At 34.2% G+C, this 15705-nt stretch overlaps 1 protein-coding gene across 1 annotated transcript in view; it reads right to left on the bottom strand.

Annotated features, from left to right (window-relative positions):
- The window catches only part of GRIK2 (glutamate ionotropic receptor kainate type subunit 2), a 742654-nt gene that overhangs the window by 375021 nt on the left and 351928 nt on the right, over nucleotides 1-15705 (bottom strand). Inside the window, exons 6-7 of the mRNA XM_069599226.1 lie at nucleotides 13310-13363; nucleotides 9206-9379 (exon numbers count right to left, since the gene is read on the bottom strand). Coding sequence (XP_069455327.1) covers nucleotides 9206-9379; nucleotides 13310-13363 — 228 coding nt within the window. The remainder of the gene's footprint in view (nucleotides 1-9205; nucleotides 9380-13309; nucleotides 13364-15705) is intronic.

Below are 15705 nucleotides of genomic sequence, written 5' to 3' on the forward strand. Positions count from 1 at the left end.
TTTGGATCAAGCAAGAGAATTTCTGCATTGGTAAGATACAGAGGTAGGTAATTTAAAAGCCAAAAAAAGGGCAACATCTACTATGGTATATATTTACATGGAAAACATGTTATAATAGTTGTTTATTACATACAATGTAAATTTTATTATATAAGGTTGTTGATTTCTTTGCAATATTTTCCATCTATCTCAATTTTTAAATAAAATCCTCTAAAATTGAGCATGACACAAAAAGCTGCAATTTGTTTCTTACAAATCACAGTAGTAAAGAAGGAAAATCAGTTAAAATTTGGCAGGAGTATTGAGTTCAAAAGCTTCCCTGCTGGCTCAGATGCTAAAGAATCCACCTGCAATGTGGGAGACATGGGTTCGATCCATGGATTGGGAAGATCCAATATACTTTCCTGGAGAATCCCCATGGACAGAGGAGCCTGGTGGGCTACAGTCCATGGGGTCCCAGAGTCAGACACGACTGAGCAACTAAGCACAGCACATTGGGTCCAAAATTAATGAATTTTATAGTTAAATGTGTTTCGTGTTTATAAATGAATAGTTTTACAGTTATGTTTAGTAGGCTTCCTACTCAGTGGTAAAGAATCTGCCTGCAGTGTAGGAGACCTGGGTTCAACCCCTGAGTTGGGAAGATCCCCTGGAGAACACACTCCAGTATTCTTGCCTGGAGAATATGCTGGATTGAAGAGCATGGCAGGTTATGGTTATATTTTAATGTGTCAAATAAGTAGTTTATAGTTAATGTTTCATAACAAAAATCTAACAAAATCTTTTATACATTTAGTATCTTCAGGTAATACATTATAAATGCTAATTATACTAGTAATATTTCAGCCAGTATCACTGTCTTTCTAGTAATAAATAAAAATATATAGCTTACTATTCAACAGCATCTAAATAGAAATTTATATAAATTCTAAATATATGTTATATTATTTGTTTTTATATAAGGCATATAAAAGTACTTAAATATAAGTATATATAAGTATATATATATACTTATATATGTAAGTACTTAAATAAATGAAAATTTACATTACTATTTATTATTTTTAAATCTGTATTGTGTAAAGATTTAGTAAGGCCAAGATATCTTTTATCACTATTACATTTAACATCTGTTAGAAATAAATTCCAAAATTATGAAAATGAAAAATAAAATACCTAAAATAAATTCCTAAAATTATGAATAAAAATGGAATAATAGAGGAACACATACAGTTTTGATAGTACTTATGACCAGTCTACTACCTCTCATTCTGTACTCTATACTCAATTACAGAATGTAGCTGAATATTTTACTCTCAAAGCAAGATAGCCAGAAAACATATTTTGTGCATTTTATAAATAGATTCACTCTGTCTTTCCACTTTAGAAATAGACCCAATGAAGAGAAATATTGTCTTTTATAACAATTATCCTTGCTTCCCCAGAACTTTTCTGTAGTTTATTAGGAATATGTATCTGAGTAATATTTCTTATTATTTATAGGCCCTCAATGTCATCTCTTACTTTCTGTTTTTAAATAACTTCAATTACTATTTTATGCTGACTTTATTCTGAACTCCCATATGGTAAATAGTGTACATTTAAAATAATCGGTTAATTGATATGTGAAACTTTTATTCCAGCTTTATCTTCCACTGTTTTCCAATCCATTTCTCTAATCCAGGACACTTAACAGTATGTTAAACTTGCCATTACCCTTATTCTAACCTGAGCACCAACTCTAGTTTAAAAAAAAAAAAAGCCATTGCTTATTTTCTTAACCACCTTGTATTCCCTTTGCAGGCTTCCCAGGTGTCTCAGTGGATAAAGAACCTGCCTGCAATTCAGGAGATACAGGAGATGCGGGTTCAGGCTTTGGGTCAGGAAGATCCTGAGGAGAAAGGAATGGCTACCCACTCCAGTATTCTTACCTAAAGAATCCCATGGACAGAGGAGCCTGGTGTACTACAGTCCTCAGGGTCATAACGAGCTGGACACAGCTGAGCAACTGAGCATGCATGCACATTCCCTTTGTAGTGTGCACTGTATTTGCTTTCCCAAATTGTATGACTCCTTACCTCTAAGATCTGCTTGGAAGTTCTTGTGTTTGTTTTTGTTTTTTTAAATTTCAAGGTTACATTCATTGCTTCAATTCTATCCTGATGATCAGTACAAATGTGGAGTCATAAATCTCAGAATGTTGCAATTTCCAGCCTCTGGAATGTTGAACTTTGCCCTCTTGTCAGAAAATTGGCCATCATCTTCTCTAGGTATTCTTGTCATTGACTATCACTCGAGGGACCCTCATTTTGAACAACACAGACTTTTGTTTAGATACACTTCCTCAACCCTCTGTGATTGTTTACATACATAAGTAACTATGTAGCTATTAAATATATAATAAAGAGCTGAGGATAACTGTGAACAGAAATGTATTAATCCTTTACAAGTTTGTAGTACATGATCTCAGATCAATGCTTTGAAGATAAATTCTAATTTTCAGGATGGCAAGTCTTTTGATTCAATCTTACCTTTTCCAAGTGAAAAGTTTTAAAATTGACCTAAAAAATAACACAACTATGAAGGAAGTGAATTACTGCCATCTTTCATGTAAAAAACAGTTACTTAAAATGGAAACTTCATCTCTTTATCAGCTTTATATAAATGCTGATTATTTAATGTGCCAATGAACAAAGGCAATTAAATGGAATCTTCCATGTTAATGGAAAAATGGAGGTTGCCAAGTAATCTCAATTACTTATATTCAGATTCAACTTGCCCCTTAGTACATCAAAAAGATTAATAGGTATATAAAGGGAAGAAATACAAGACCATTCTCTTATTCATGCCACATACTCATGTTCTTTTACTATTCATTAAATCAGTCATATACAAATGTAAATAAGTGTTGTGCTTATGATTTCATTACATACCCTGAAACATCTTATGGAAATATTTTCTACCATATTCATTTATAATACAGACCACAAAACATTTCGTCTGTGGTAAAGACCAGAGTGAAAATATCAGTTATGCAAATAAACTTTGTGAAATGTTACACATTTTCAGCAAAATGCTAAGAAGTTATCTAAAGTCCTTGGTAAGTATATATATTTTTGTCCTTGCTGTCACAAAATATTGTGGAAAACAAGGGATTTTAACAAGAACTTGAAAGAGAATTTAGGAACTAGAACAACTAAAGAAATACCAAATCAGTCTGAAATTAAAAATTAAAGTTGGAATATGATTTTTGTACGGATAAAGATACGAGATGTGATCAGCAAGACATCCACAGTCTTTTGATTTTGTCAGTTCCCTAAGTTCTTTGAAGAAACAGAAGTACTGACTTCATTACCACCCTGAATTCCTGGTATAAAATCCAGAGCATTGTGTACAACATACTCATGAATAAAGCTGATCAAAGAAAGGATAATTAATTCATTATTGTGTTACTTTTTATACTTTTGATGTTATAGTGGCATATGAAATAAAACCACCCTTTTCAAAATGTCTTCATTGATTAAAAAATGGCAAGTTAGTTTGACTCATTGTCTGGCAAGGTCCTGTATTTATTCTCATTTTAACTGAATCAAATAAAGTAGCTACAGCTAATTAAGACAAGCAGACAACAGCTAAGGCAGATTGTAATCCTAGCAACAAATGACAGCCTGCCATTCATTCTTTATTTCTCTGCAGTACTATCTTCATTGACTTTTCTAAAGGTAAGTCTTTGTGGAGTAACAGAGTGATCACTTGTGCCCCCTTATTTCATGAGCTAACTCCCTGCTGTGAAGGTATATGCAGGACATTATGTTTTTAAGTTAATCAAATGATGAAAGAAATAATAGTTTATGGATCATGGTCTGTTTTTATAAAGAAATAATGTTTAATTAGGAGGACACTGGAATTTAAATACATAAAGACTTACCTCCCTTCTAAATATCCTCCCTTCTTTTGTAAAAGAGAATGGGAACTACTCTAACGCACTAAATTTTCACTATTTAATCAAAAGCACTTCTAATTTTTTTTTTCAGGTATTATTCTAACAAATAATTGAGACTGGCCTAATTGGATTTTCTAAGTGATTGTATATCTTGATAATAAAATACTAGTAGGTAGACTTAAAAAAGCTCTCCAGAACTCATTTGGGGAAATGATTAGAATATGCATGCAGCATGATTAAAACAAATTAACCCACACATTTATTCAGGCACGCAGTCATCCCTCATGATGAGCCCCTGCTTTGCACTGGTTACTGAACTCAGTCTAGGGCCTTCAGGAATGACAGGCAAAACCTAATTCTTGCCTTGAAATAGCCTACAATCTATTGAGAAAGGGGCATGAAAACAAACTAAAGTCCCAGAATTAAATTTTAACATGGAGTTGTATATCAAGTGCATAAATAAGGTGCACATGTTTGAAATATCTAGAGGACTCAGAGCAAATTCATAGAAAATGCTACATAAGTCCTGAAAATTACAGCAAGAGTAGGAATACACCAGATTCAAACAGGGGTAAGTGGTTCAGACGATGAGGATATTCTGCACTGAAACGAGGAGGTGTGTCAGCACTGCTGATTCAGCCAGGGTGAGATAGTGAGATGGAAGAGCAGAGAGTAGGCAAATATGAGGCTGGACAAATAGCAGAAGCCAGATCATGGAAGGCCTTGAAGGCTTGGCAAATGAGCCAAAATTTCACCTAGCAAATGACAAGGAGTCACAGGTAATGCTTTGGTAAGATCACACTAGGAAAAAGGTAAGTGTAGGAGAGATGTTAGGAGTGGGATTCAGTGAGGAGACTACTCCAACAGCTAAGGGACACACCACAGGGTCCTTAATCAAGGCATAGCTCCAGGGGTGGAAAGAGAATACAGTTAAGAAATATATTGATACAATAAATTTGACAGTGTTTGATTGTTGGATGGATATGAAGAGAGGAGAAAGAAAATAAAGAAGTAAATATCTAAAATTTTCAATTTCCAAAACCAATAACCTCTCTATAGTAATTTGAATGAGAAAGCCAATCAACAGTCATTATTGATGTGATGCAATAATAATGTATGTGTTGCAACCTTGTCAAGGAACACATGCAGTATTAGATATCAACATAAGAATGGTATTTGTAAACTACCTGGATTACAGGTTTGTTAATTATTAAGATTGAAGGCATATTACGAGGGAGGGGACTTATGTACACCTAATACCAATTCATGCTGATGTATGGCAAAAATCATCACAGTAGTGTAAAGTAATTATCCTCTAATTAAGAAACAAAAAAAAGATGTATGGCATATTGAGAAAACTGGGAAGGAGTTACAGGACATAGCCAAACTTACAATTTAGCTTGAGTTGTTTGTACTAGATTTTATTATCTTAAACTAAGATTGCTGGAAACTCAATAAATCAATGGTGAATGTAACCATTGTCAAACTGATGACTTCAAAAAAGTGAATTCCCACCCTATGGTAATCGTGCCTGGGAAAATAGACATCTGGTCAGAAGATGGGGTGAAATGCCATTTGATTATGGGGTAAAGGACAGTGATAATGTTCACTGAAGGGGACTTCCCCACTCCCAAGGGGATGGATATGTAAAATAATTAATAAAGGATGAGCAGTAGAGAAAGGGTTTTACGATGTGGGTTCATGTCTGTGTTAGTCGCTCAATTGAGTCTGACTCTTTGCAACTCCATGGACTGTAGCCTGCCAGGCCCCTCTGTCCACGGGATTCTCCAAGGAGCTGGTAGCCATGTCCTTTGGGGAAGGTCCTTAAAGCACTACCTGGATGGCAGTGTGTGGGCATGGGGAAGAGTGGAAGAAAGGTGACGGAAGTTAGAAACAAAACTCTTATCTGTGTGAAGGAAGAGGGTTGGGCTTCCTTCCTTCCTGATGAGATCAGGCTTGGATGTACTATGTAACTTGGTTTCCTGATTGGGTTTATACCAAATAAAAATAAGAGTTCTACTGAGCTACTACTAACATTAATATCTTTAATAAGCTGTCCCATACCACTAAAGAAGGAACTACCACTATGGGAGAGATAGTCTTGTATTCAAGTCACTTAGCAGATAAACACTTAGCCCAGGGGTCAATTAAGGTGCTAAGTTAACCAGAAAAATTCTTATGAATCTCATTCATTATTCCTTTTTATAGCTCAAATATAAAGAAAGTGAAAGTCTAAGCACTGTGATCTTACATAGTGACAAATGACTATGATACTGATAATAGTAGGTCTTGCTCCAACTCTAGGAATTTTGCTGATAATCTATTTCTTAATGGGACCATAGGAAAAGAAAAGAACAAGGGATATATAAACACTGAGATCTCATGAATTGACTAAAGGGAATGTTGCCAACTTTACAATGCTAGGCTATAATTCTTCTCTTTTCTAACTAGAATCCTCTTAATTTCCTTAGCCTGTTCACAGAGGAAATAGCTTATTAATTTCTTTTCCTTTAATAACTAGGACAATGCTTACAATATAAACTTAAATGGAAAAGAAAGAGAATACTCATGCAAGGTATAAATATACCAACATTTTTATACAGATTTCACACTTTTTTTAATAAGCCTATACTATTTATAATTAATTAATTTCATATAACAATATATCCTACATATAATCTTTTATATTATATAATACTATATAATGAAAATATTTTAAAAGATAATATCAATTTTCCAAAAGGAAAATTGAAAAAAAAAAGTCATCAGTCTGCATCCATTTTAAAAGGTCTTTATTTTGATAGCAAATTTTATGTTTATTTCCAAAATACTTTGTATTCCATGCTCTATTTATAAATATAATAACATAAATAGCTGGCAGACATTTTTCGGTAAAAAATATTCAGAGAGTGCTCACATAGGGAAAATAATCATTCATTTAAAAAAATGTTCTCCTATAAACCTTCTGATGAAACTTATATTTTCCAGAAACTCAAACAAAAATATATAAATAGAAAGGCAATTATCTCCCATACTTTCTTTTTTTTTCTTATTTAAGATCTATTTGAAAAGTTATTTCATTACTACAACAAAGAAGAGAGTGTTGGCATTAAAAGTTCTTTTGAAGATGTCAATATCTATGGATTATATTTTCAATAAATAGGCTAATCATTTTCTCATCGATGCATTTTTGTTCTATCACTTTTCCATTCCCACTAAATTACTTGTCAGTAGAGAAGAAGGGCAAAACTGAGGAAAGGACTAGAAAGAAAAAACCCAAACTGCATTCATCCTAACACTCTTGTCTTTTCGATCCATTTTATGAAAATTAATTCTCTCTGAGAGCCCTTACCTTTCTAGATAAGAAATTAATTTACCTTCCTTTGAATTTATCTCTTTCAATAGTTTACTTAAGTTATTTGAATTTTCAGGGGATGACATGTAGCATCATACAGGAATCATATAGAAATATAGAGAGTACAAAAGGCTGGATAATTTTTGCAATTCTGATATATATAAAAAAGGACACTAATTCTTGGACACATCAGTGGAAGTCTTAAAGTATGAAAGTGTTAAGACTGTCATGATACTTATTAATATACTTTTCCTAAAACCATTTGACAACATTTTGAATAATGAATAACAAAATCTATCTTGAAATTAAAGACAGGTAAAAACAGTTAGAAAGCATATATGGAAAAAATATATACATGATTAAAATAATTTAAAAGGTAGTGTATATTTTAATTTTTAAAAGTAACATTGTCTATTAGGTGCCAAAAGTTTGATTCACCATCTTTAAACTGGGGATAAACTATAATATTTGTAATTAATTCTTAGTTGTATTTTATTTTTAATCTGGATGTACTTCAGAGGAAAAATACTTTCATTTTTAGATTATGTATTTTCCTCCCAATAAAGCCTCTCAAATATACCTTAAGATAAAACTAATATACTAGAACTAGCCAATCACCTATTTTTATACAAAGGAGTAAAATTCCCCTCATATTATTATTTTTTTTAAATTAATGTGGATATAAGACATTTTCAAATTCTAGTAGTTTATTTTTTTTCACAGTCTTTGTGAAGAAACTCAGTTTGTATTACTAAATCTTCAAAGGGAAAAGAAACAACAAATTTTCCCTTATTTTGCTACAACATTAAAAACATACTTTGAAGCCCCATTGAAACAATTAATGGGAACATTGCAACTATAATAGAAAAGGCTTTTCCCCACATCAGGATAGAGGATATTTCTGCTTACAAAGTTTCCATTTAGAAAGATACTTTTTAATGACCTAGGAAATATAAATATTCCCAAAGTACTGAGCTATTTCCTAAATTACAGTAGTAACTTTGTCTAAAGAAAATAGATTAATGAGAATTTATCAGACATTTATAATTTGTTAAATAGTACAGTATAAAATTACTTGGTCCTATAAGGTAGCCAGTAGCTACATTTGGCTACTGAGAACCTGAAGTGTGACTAGTCAGAACTAGCACATAAAGTGCCCAGTACAAACCAACTTTCAAAGACTTAGTAGAAAAAAGAATGTAAAATATCTCATTCATAATTTTATATTGATTGCATAAACAATGACATTTTTGGTATAATGGGTTAAATAAAATAAATTAATAATATTGAAATTTATCTTTTGTGTATACTTTTTTAACATAGCTATAAGAAAATTTGAAATTATGTACTTATATTGCATTAGATTTTCATTGGCAGAACTGGTATAAGCAACTAAAGTTATATAAGAATGTATCCTTTTATAGTTTATGCATTAATGCAGATTTTAGGTTTAAAACTAAGACTTGAAAATAACAAGTGTGATTATTGGTTAATCTGGAACCTTAAAGGGTAAGTTCAGGGGAAAATTTTGTCATTTATATGACATCAGATATCAGAAATCAACATGATGAGGAGTAATCATATTAAGATCAGAAGGATAACTTTCAGGTTAATATCTTCTTTTCAAGTCTCTAATTTATCCTATATATGGCAGTAACTAGAAAAATCCCTTATTGTAGTATTCTAATGGTAGTTGTAATGCTTTTTGAGATACGTGGATAAAAGTCTAAATTGCCATGTGAAATTGATTTAGATAATTTTTGTTAATAGAATTATTTGCAGTTGTGCTTCTGATAGCATGCCTTTAACATTGATAACTAAACCAAAGTTTGGATCCATAGGATTCAACAGTTTATATAATGTTACTTTGAATTACGCAAACTTATCTTTAAAGTGGGTATTCATACCGTCATAAATCCATCCAGCAAACCTGAATCGGGTTTCGGAGGTGCCTGCAACCGTTCCATGGACCACTTTTCAATGATGGAGGAGACTTGTGTATTTTCTGTATTTAATATTCTGAACCCTGTCATGTTAACACCACTGTATCGATAGGGTTCCACATCAAGAGCAAAGAGGTCCTAAAAGACAAATTTCTTTGTGTTAGTATCAAGAGAAAATATTCATAGGCAAGTATAGTTGAAATAATCATGTATTCTTGCTCCCCTTAGGATAGCTAATACTACTATGCCTCAAATGATATTTAATGTCACAAATCCCCAAGATTCAAATACACTTATTGTCATGTTTTGTCAATGTAAATATACATACATATATATATATATATATACACTCTACTTAAACATGTACATATATATATATTACTCCAAACCACTAATGGAACAATAGGCTTTTCCACAAACTTCCTTTAAAGTTTGCATAAGCTTTCTTCTCTATGTTAGGGATAGCTTACCCTTAATTTTATGCATTTGTGTTTTATATTTAACTGACTATAAGTATGCAGAGTACATCATGAGAAATGCTGGGCTGGAGGAAGCACAAGCTGGAATTAAGATTGCCAGAAGAAATATTAATAACCTCAATATATGCAGATGACACCACCCTTATGGCAGAAAGTGAAGAAGAACTAAAGAGCCTCTTGATGAAAGTGAAAAAGGAGAGCAAAAAAGTTGGCTTAAAGCTCAACATTCAGAAAACTAAGATCTTGGCATCCGGTCCCATCACTTCATGGCAAACAGATGAAGAAACAGTAGAAACAGTGGCTGACTTTATTTTTATGGGCTCCAAAATCACTGCAGATGGTGATTGCAGCCATGAAATTAAAGACACTTACTCCTTGACCAACCTAGACAGCATATTAAAAAGTAGAGGCATTACTTTGTCAACAAAGGTCCGTCTAGTCAAGGCTATGGTTTTTCCAGTGGTCATGTATGGATATGAGAGTTGGAATATAAAGAAAGCTGAGCACCGAAGAATTGATGCTTTTGAACTGTAGTGTTGGAGAAGACTTGTAAGTCGCTTTGACTGCAAGGAGATCCAACCAGTCCATCCTAAAGGAGATCAGTCCTGGGTGTTCATTGGTAGGGTTGATTCTGAATATGAAACTCCAATACTTTGGCCACCTGATGCGAAGAACTGACTCATTTGAAAAGACCCTGCTGCTGGGAAAGATTGAGGGCAGGAGGAAAAAGGGAGGACAGAGGATGAGATAGTTGGATGGCATCACTGACTCAATGGACATGGGTTTGGGTGGACTCTGGGAATCGGTGATAGACAGTGAGGCCTGGTGTGCTGCGGTTCATGGGGTCGCAAAGAGTTGGACACGACTGAGCGACTAAACTGAACTGCACTGACTACAAGTATTTTTCCATATCTTGCTTCTTTTATGATTGCCATTTTTGTGTATTTTGCCTTGCCTTTTATTTTTAAGAAATAAGTTATGATATATGGCCTCTAGCTTATTATATCAAAGCTGAGGCAAAAAGTCACCAAACTGGCCTTACTGGTTACAGAAATCTGATAGTTCCACTCTACTCAGCAACTCCCCTACAAATAACCTTTTAGATTGTGATTGCCCTTCCACTCTCTGTACAGTGAATGCTCTGGATCTGCCCTTTGGTTTCCCCAGGAGATAGGAGGTTAAAGCTGTCAGGGCAGTCAGATGTCACTAGGATAACATTCAAGATATGGGACTTCTGCCCTCTTTGAGTTAACATTAGTAATCCTTAGATATTGAGGACAACAATGAGAACCATTGAGAATTAGGCAGGGCAAGATCAATGCCATTGGGCCTGGGCTGGGCATAGCTTGCCTTAGACCCAGACAACTGTACAGACTAGATGAAGTTAAGTGAACTGAAAGTCGCTCAGTTGTATCCGACTCTTTGCAGTCCCATAGACTATACAGTCCACAGAATTCTCAGGCCAGAATACTGCAGTGGGTAGCCTTTCCCTTCTCCAGGGGATCTTCCCAACTCTGGTCTCCCACATTGCAGGTGGATTCTTTACCAGCTGAGCCACAAAGGAAGCTCTAGATTAGACACAGGAACTAAATTCAGTGGAGAGAAGCTGACACTGGCCTGAGTTCTGCTCTGTGCTGTGAAAAAAATAAGGAACTTTCAGGTTTTCAATTTTCAAAGTTTGCTGTCTAGCCAAGGAGAATCTCTCTCTCTTTGGCTATATATATATATATGGCTATATATATATAGACACACACACAGCAATACAATATATGCTAAGGGACAAAAGAGCACAAGTGCAAGCAGTGAGAAGCAAGACAAATGATTTTCAATTTTTATAGTCAGGAACAGCTTCATAGAGCAGATGGGATCTGAGCTGCCATTAAACAATGGCCATGCTTTTGATAGGCAAAAGGAGACCAAATGTCAGTAGAGACACAAAAATTAGAAAATATAAAAGCTACTCAGGAGACTAAATCATTTTGGCCATAAGAGAATTCATAAAGGAGAACAGCAACAAAAGAAAGTAGGGAAGTTAGGTTAGACTCAAACTATAAAAGGCCTTCAATTATAGGCTAATGAGTTCTATATATAATAGTGGTTTTTTTTTACCCAATTTTTTTTTCCTTTTTAAGAGATACTTTTGATTTCCCAAAATCTTATGATTATGGTATAACTGAGTTGCAAAGCATTGAAATATAATTTGCTGACAAGTGAAGGCTCCTACTCATTCTCCATCAGCCCATGACTAAGTTTCCCATGGGCTGCAAAACGCCACCTGGTAGGAAGGAATAAAGAGATACAGCAGAGTTAACCTTAGTATTTACCAGTAAAATACAACCTACTGTGTGAAGCATCTTTATTGGAAAAGAATTGTTTTTATAAGAAGCTATTGTGATCAACTAAATTTTAATAATTTGTTCTGATAAATTTAAGACTCCTAAAAGCAAAAAGATCAACTGGAAAACTTTTGAGTTAACAGTGAAAGAGCACTGGTGAGACTGGTCATTGCAAGAAGAAGATGCATACTAGAGACCCTAACCTAAGCCTGGCATGCTGCAGCCCATGGGGTGGCAAAGAGTCTAACGTGACCGAACTGAACTGAGAGACACTACAGAGGAAAAATCAGTAGAATTTGTTGGGGATACAGGAGTCAAAGATAATGGAATTTTTGAAGAATTCAGAAGATGAGTCAGTTGAGAGGACAATTCATTAAGGTTTAAATAACTTGAAATTATATTAAAGCCACAACAATTAGAAATGGTCTGCAATGCAGCAATATACAACAATTCAGGGATGTTACAGATGGGCATTTAGATCTCAGCTGAACAAAGGTAATGATTAAAGCTATAAAAACATACCACTTTTGAAGAAAATAATTGAAGAGAATAAAAGAAAATAAGATACAGGCCCAAACTTGGAGATACTTTCATACTGGGAGGTAGGCAGGAGAGAACTAGTAACAGAGACAGATACCAGTTTCACAGTGAATGGAAAACTAGGGTAATGTGTTGGTAAGAAATAGAGCTAAGGGTAAGTAGGTTTGATAAATGACAAAAGTCAGGTTTGCATGCATATTAAGAAAAAACTGTGTAGTGAGTATTAAAGCAAAAGATAAAGGTAACATTCAATTTGTTATTTGCAAATTACTTTATATATACTTAAAAATCCAACTTAACATATGCAAAAACAAAATAGAAATTTAATCTACTAAAGGAGCAGTTTAAGTAAATGTGATTTTTGTTAAGTCAATAGAGCTAACAACATAAGAATTTACGCTTTTCTAAAACATTGATTTCTCAGCAAACTAATCTTAAAATCCATGATGTCCTGACAGTCTTCTAAGCAATATAAAAATGACATTATTTTGAATTGATATCTAAAATTATATTATTTTAAATTCATCAGGTTCCCACCAAGAATCATTAGTTATCTGTGATGATAATTCCTCTTGGGTTTTATCAAAATAAAATAAATTCTAACTATAAAAGTGCTGCCATTATATTGCTTCCCACTCAAAACATTTTTCAGCCTGAAATTCATTATAAGAAACTTCAGAGCATTATGTTTATATTTTTCATAAATTACTTACCAGTGTGGTAAAGATATAATGGTAGTATTCTGTCATCATTCCCATAGCTAATGCCTAAGAAGTAAAAAATAAAATAAATATTTAAATATTAACATTGAAGGTACATATTACATGAAATACATTATGTCAATAAGACAAATGAGAAGAAAATAGTTCATATGTAATGAAGAATCAGTGTATAATATTCAGGTTACATTAAAACTGGGTTACATACAAATTAAATCTTTTTTCCATAGTTAAAGATTAGTGATTAGGAAGGAATTTCTGAACCAGTTCTCTTGACAGAAAAGCTATTAGTTGAATATTTGCAATTGTAAGGCTTATAGCTTTATATATTAAAAGAGGCATTAAATGTGAAACAAAACCTGAAATTAGCACATCCTAGTTCATTATATTTATGTCCCTACTACAAGTATCATAATAAGGAACACCTTTTATTTTGTTGAAAAGTTTTACTCAGTTAGGAAAAGAATGTTCCAAAGTACAATAACAACAGACTATTTTTTTAAGCATTTTAGACATTTTCTTAGTATTAATGAAGCAAATTGAAATCACCACTGTACAGATAGTGTTTTTTTGCTTTTTATTAATAGACCAATTGAAATTTACTGTTTTATTTCACACCACTACAGCCCTTGTCAATTTTAAACCATCAGTCCTAAAACAAGGGCTTTTGGAGTAGAACTTCCAGTCATAAGCGTCAATTTCCTCTCTGAAAATAGAGAATGCATTTGAAATAGCTGTTTATCAATGAACAATATTTGGCGATGATAGTTGAAAAATGGTGCATTTTTGAGCTGAATGAAGAGCTCTTAGTAAACAAGTATTCTCAGGTGCATCTAATACTCTTCTACAACTAACTACTCAAATTGGTTGACTAAGTGGCTGCCCGAGCTACATCCTCTCTATTCCATGTTCATAGGAAGGTATTAACCAATTAGGTCTAAAAAAATTTGTGTTTCTACAAATTACTATCTATCAGTCAAGAAAAGATAGATGCTTTTTGAAAAATCTGGGGGACGTATAAAATGTACTTTTTTAAAAGGGAGAAACATTTGTTAGTGAAAGTTGGCACCAAAGAATTGAGCAGAGCAAAGGAATTTAGAAAGTGTGATATTGTGATTTATAATAAGAAAATATGTATTTAGTCTTCATCCCCACTTCTGGCACAGAGCTCCAGACACTCTTGGAATTTCCCAAATGATAAAAGCAATGGGAACAACTTTTGTTATTATAGTTGGTCTCTTTTCTTCATTTCCTGAAATTACTTCAGAGCCATAAAAGTGAAATGAATGCCTTGTTATTTTTGACAAGCACCTTTAAACCACAACTGAGTTTACATGAAAAGAGGTGATTTGGGGAAATCCCCTAAAGATTGCAGGGGCGGGAGGGGGTTGCTTATTGTCAGGAAAGCAACCTTGTTAAAGGAAAATGGGAACTTTCAGTTCTACCCCTCTCTGCCCCCTGAACTCTTGGAAGGGAAGAGGGGCTGGAGATAGAGTTCAATCACTTCAAGCCAATGATTCAATCAGGCATGCCTATGTACTGAAGCCTCCATAAAAACCTAAAGGAGAGGATCTGGAGAGCTTCCAGATTGATGAACATGTGACCGTGCAAGGAGAGTAGATTATTCAGATGGGGCATGAAAGCTCCTTTCCCTCTCCCCATATTTTGACCTATGCACCTTTTCTATCTGCTTGTTACTGAGTAATATCCTTTCATAATAAACTGGGAATCTGGTAAGAAAAATGTTTCTGTGAGCTGCTCTAGCAAGTTAAACAAACCTAAGGAGGGGATTTTCAATCTATAGCCAATGGGTTAGAAGCATAGATGATAACCTGGATTTGTGGCTGGCATCTGAGGTGATGGGGAGGGAGGAGAAAGATGGTCTTATGTTAATAGAACTAAGCCCTTAACCTGTGGAGGCTGATGCTATCTCTGGATGCTGCTAAGTCACTTCAGTCATGTCCGCCTCTGTGCGACACCATAGATGGCAGCCCACTAGGCTCCTCTGTCCCTGGGATTCTCCAGGCAAGAACACTGGAGTGGGTTGCCATTTCCTTCTCCAATGCATGAAAGTGAAAAATGAAAGTGCAGTGATTCAGTCGTGCCTGACTCTTAGCGACCCCATGGACTGCAGCCTACCAGGCTCCTCCGTCCAAGGGATTTTCCAGGCAAGAGTACTGGAGTGGGTTGCCACTTCCTTCTCCATATCTCTGGATAGATACTGTCAAAACTGAGTTGGATTGTAGGACAATGAGCTGGTGTCAGAACATTGCTTGTGGTGTGGGGAACACCCTCCCCACTCTCCACAAGCACAGTTGAATTGGATGTACAGCCTTTAGGAAACAAATAATGTTTCCTGAATTGCTAAAAATTATATGAGCCAAAAAAAA

Source organism: Ovis canadensis, chromosome 8, assembly GCF_042477335.2.
Source record: "Ovis canadensis isolate MfBH-ARS-UI-01 breed Bighorn chromosome 8, ARS-UI_OviCan_v2, whole genome shotgun sequence".
In the NCBI taxonomy this organism is placed as follows: domain Eukaryota; kingdom Metazoa; phylum Chordata; class Mammalia; order Artiodactyla; family Bovidae; genus Ovis; species Ovis canadensis.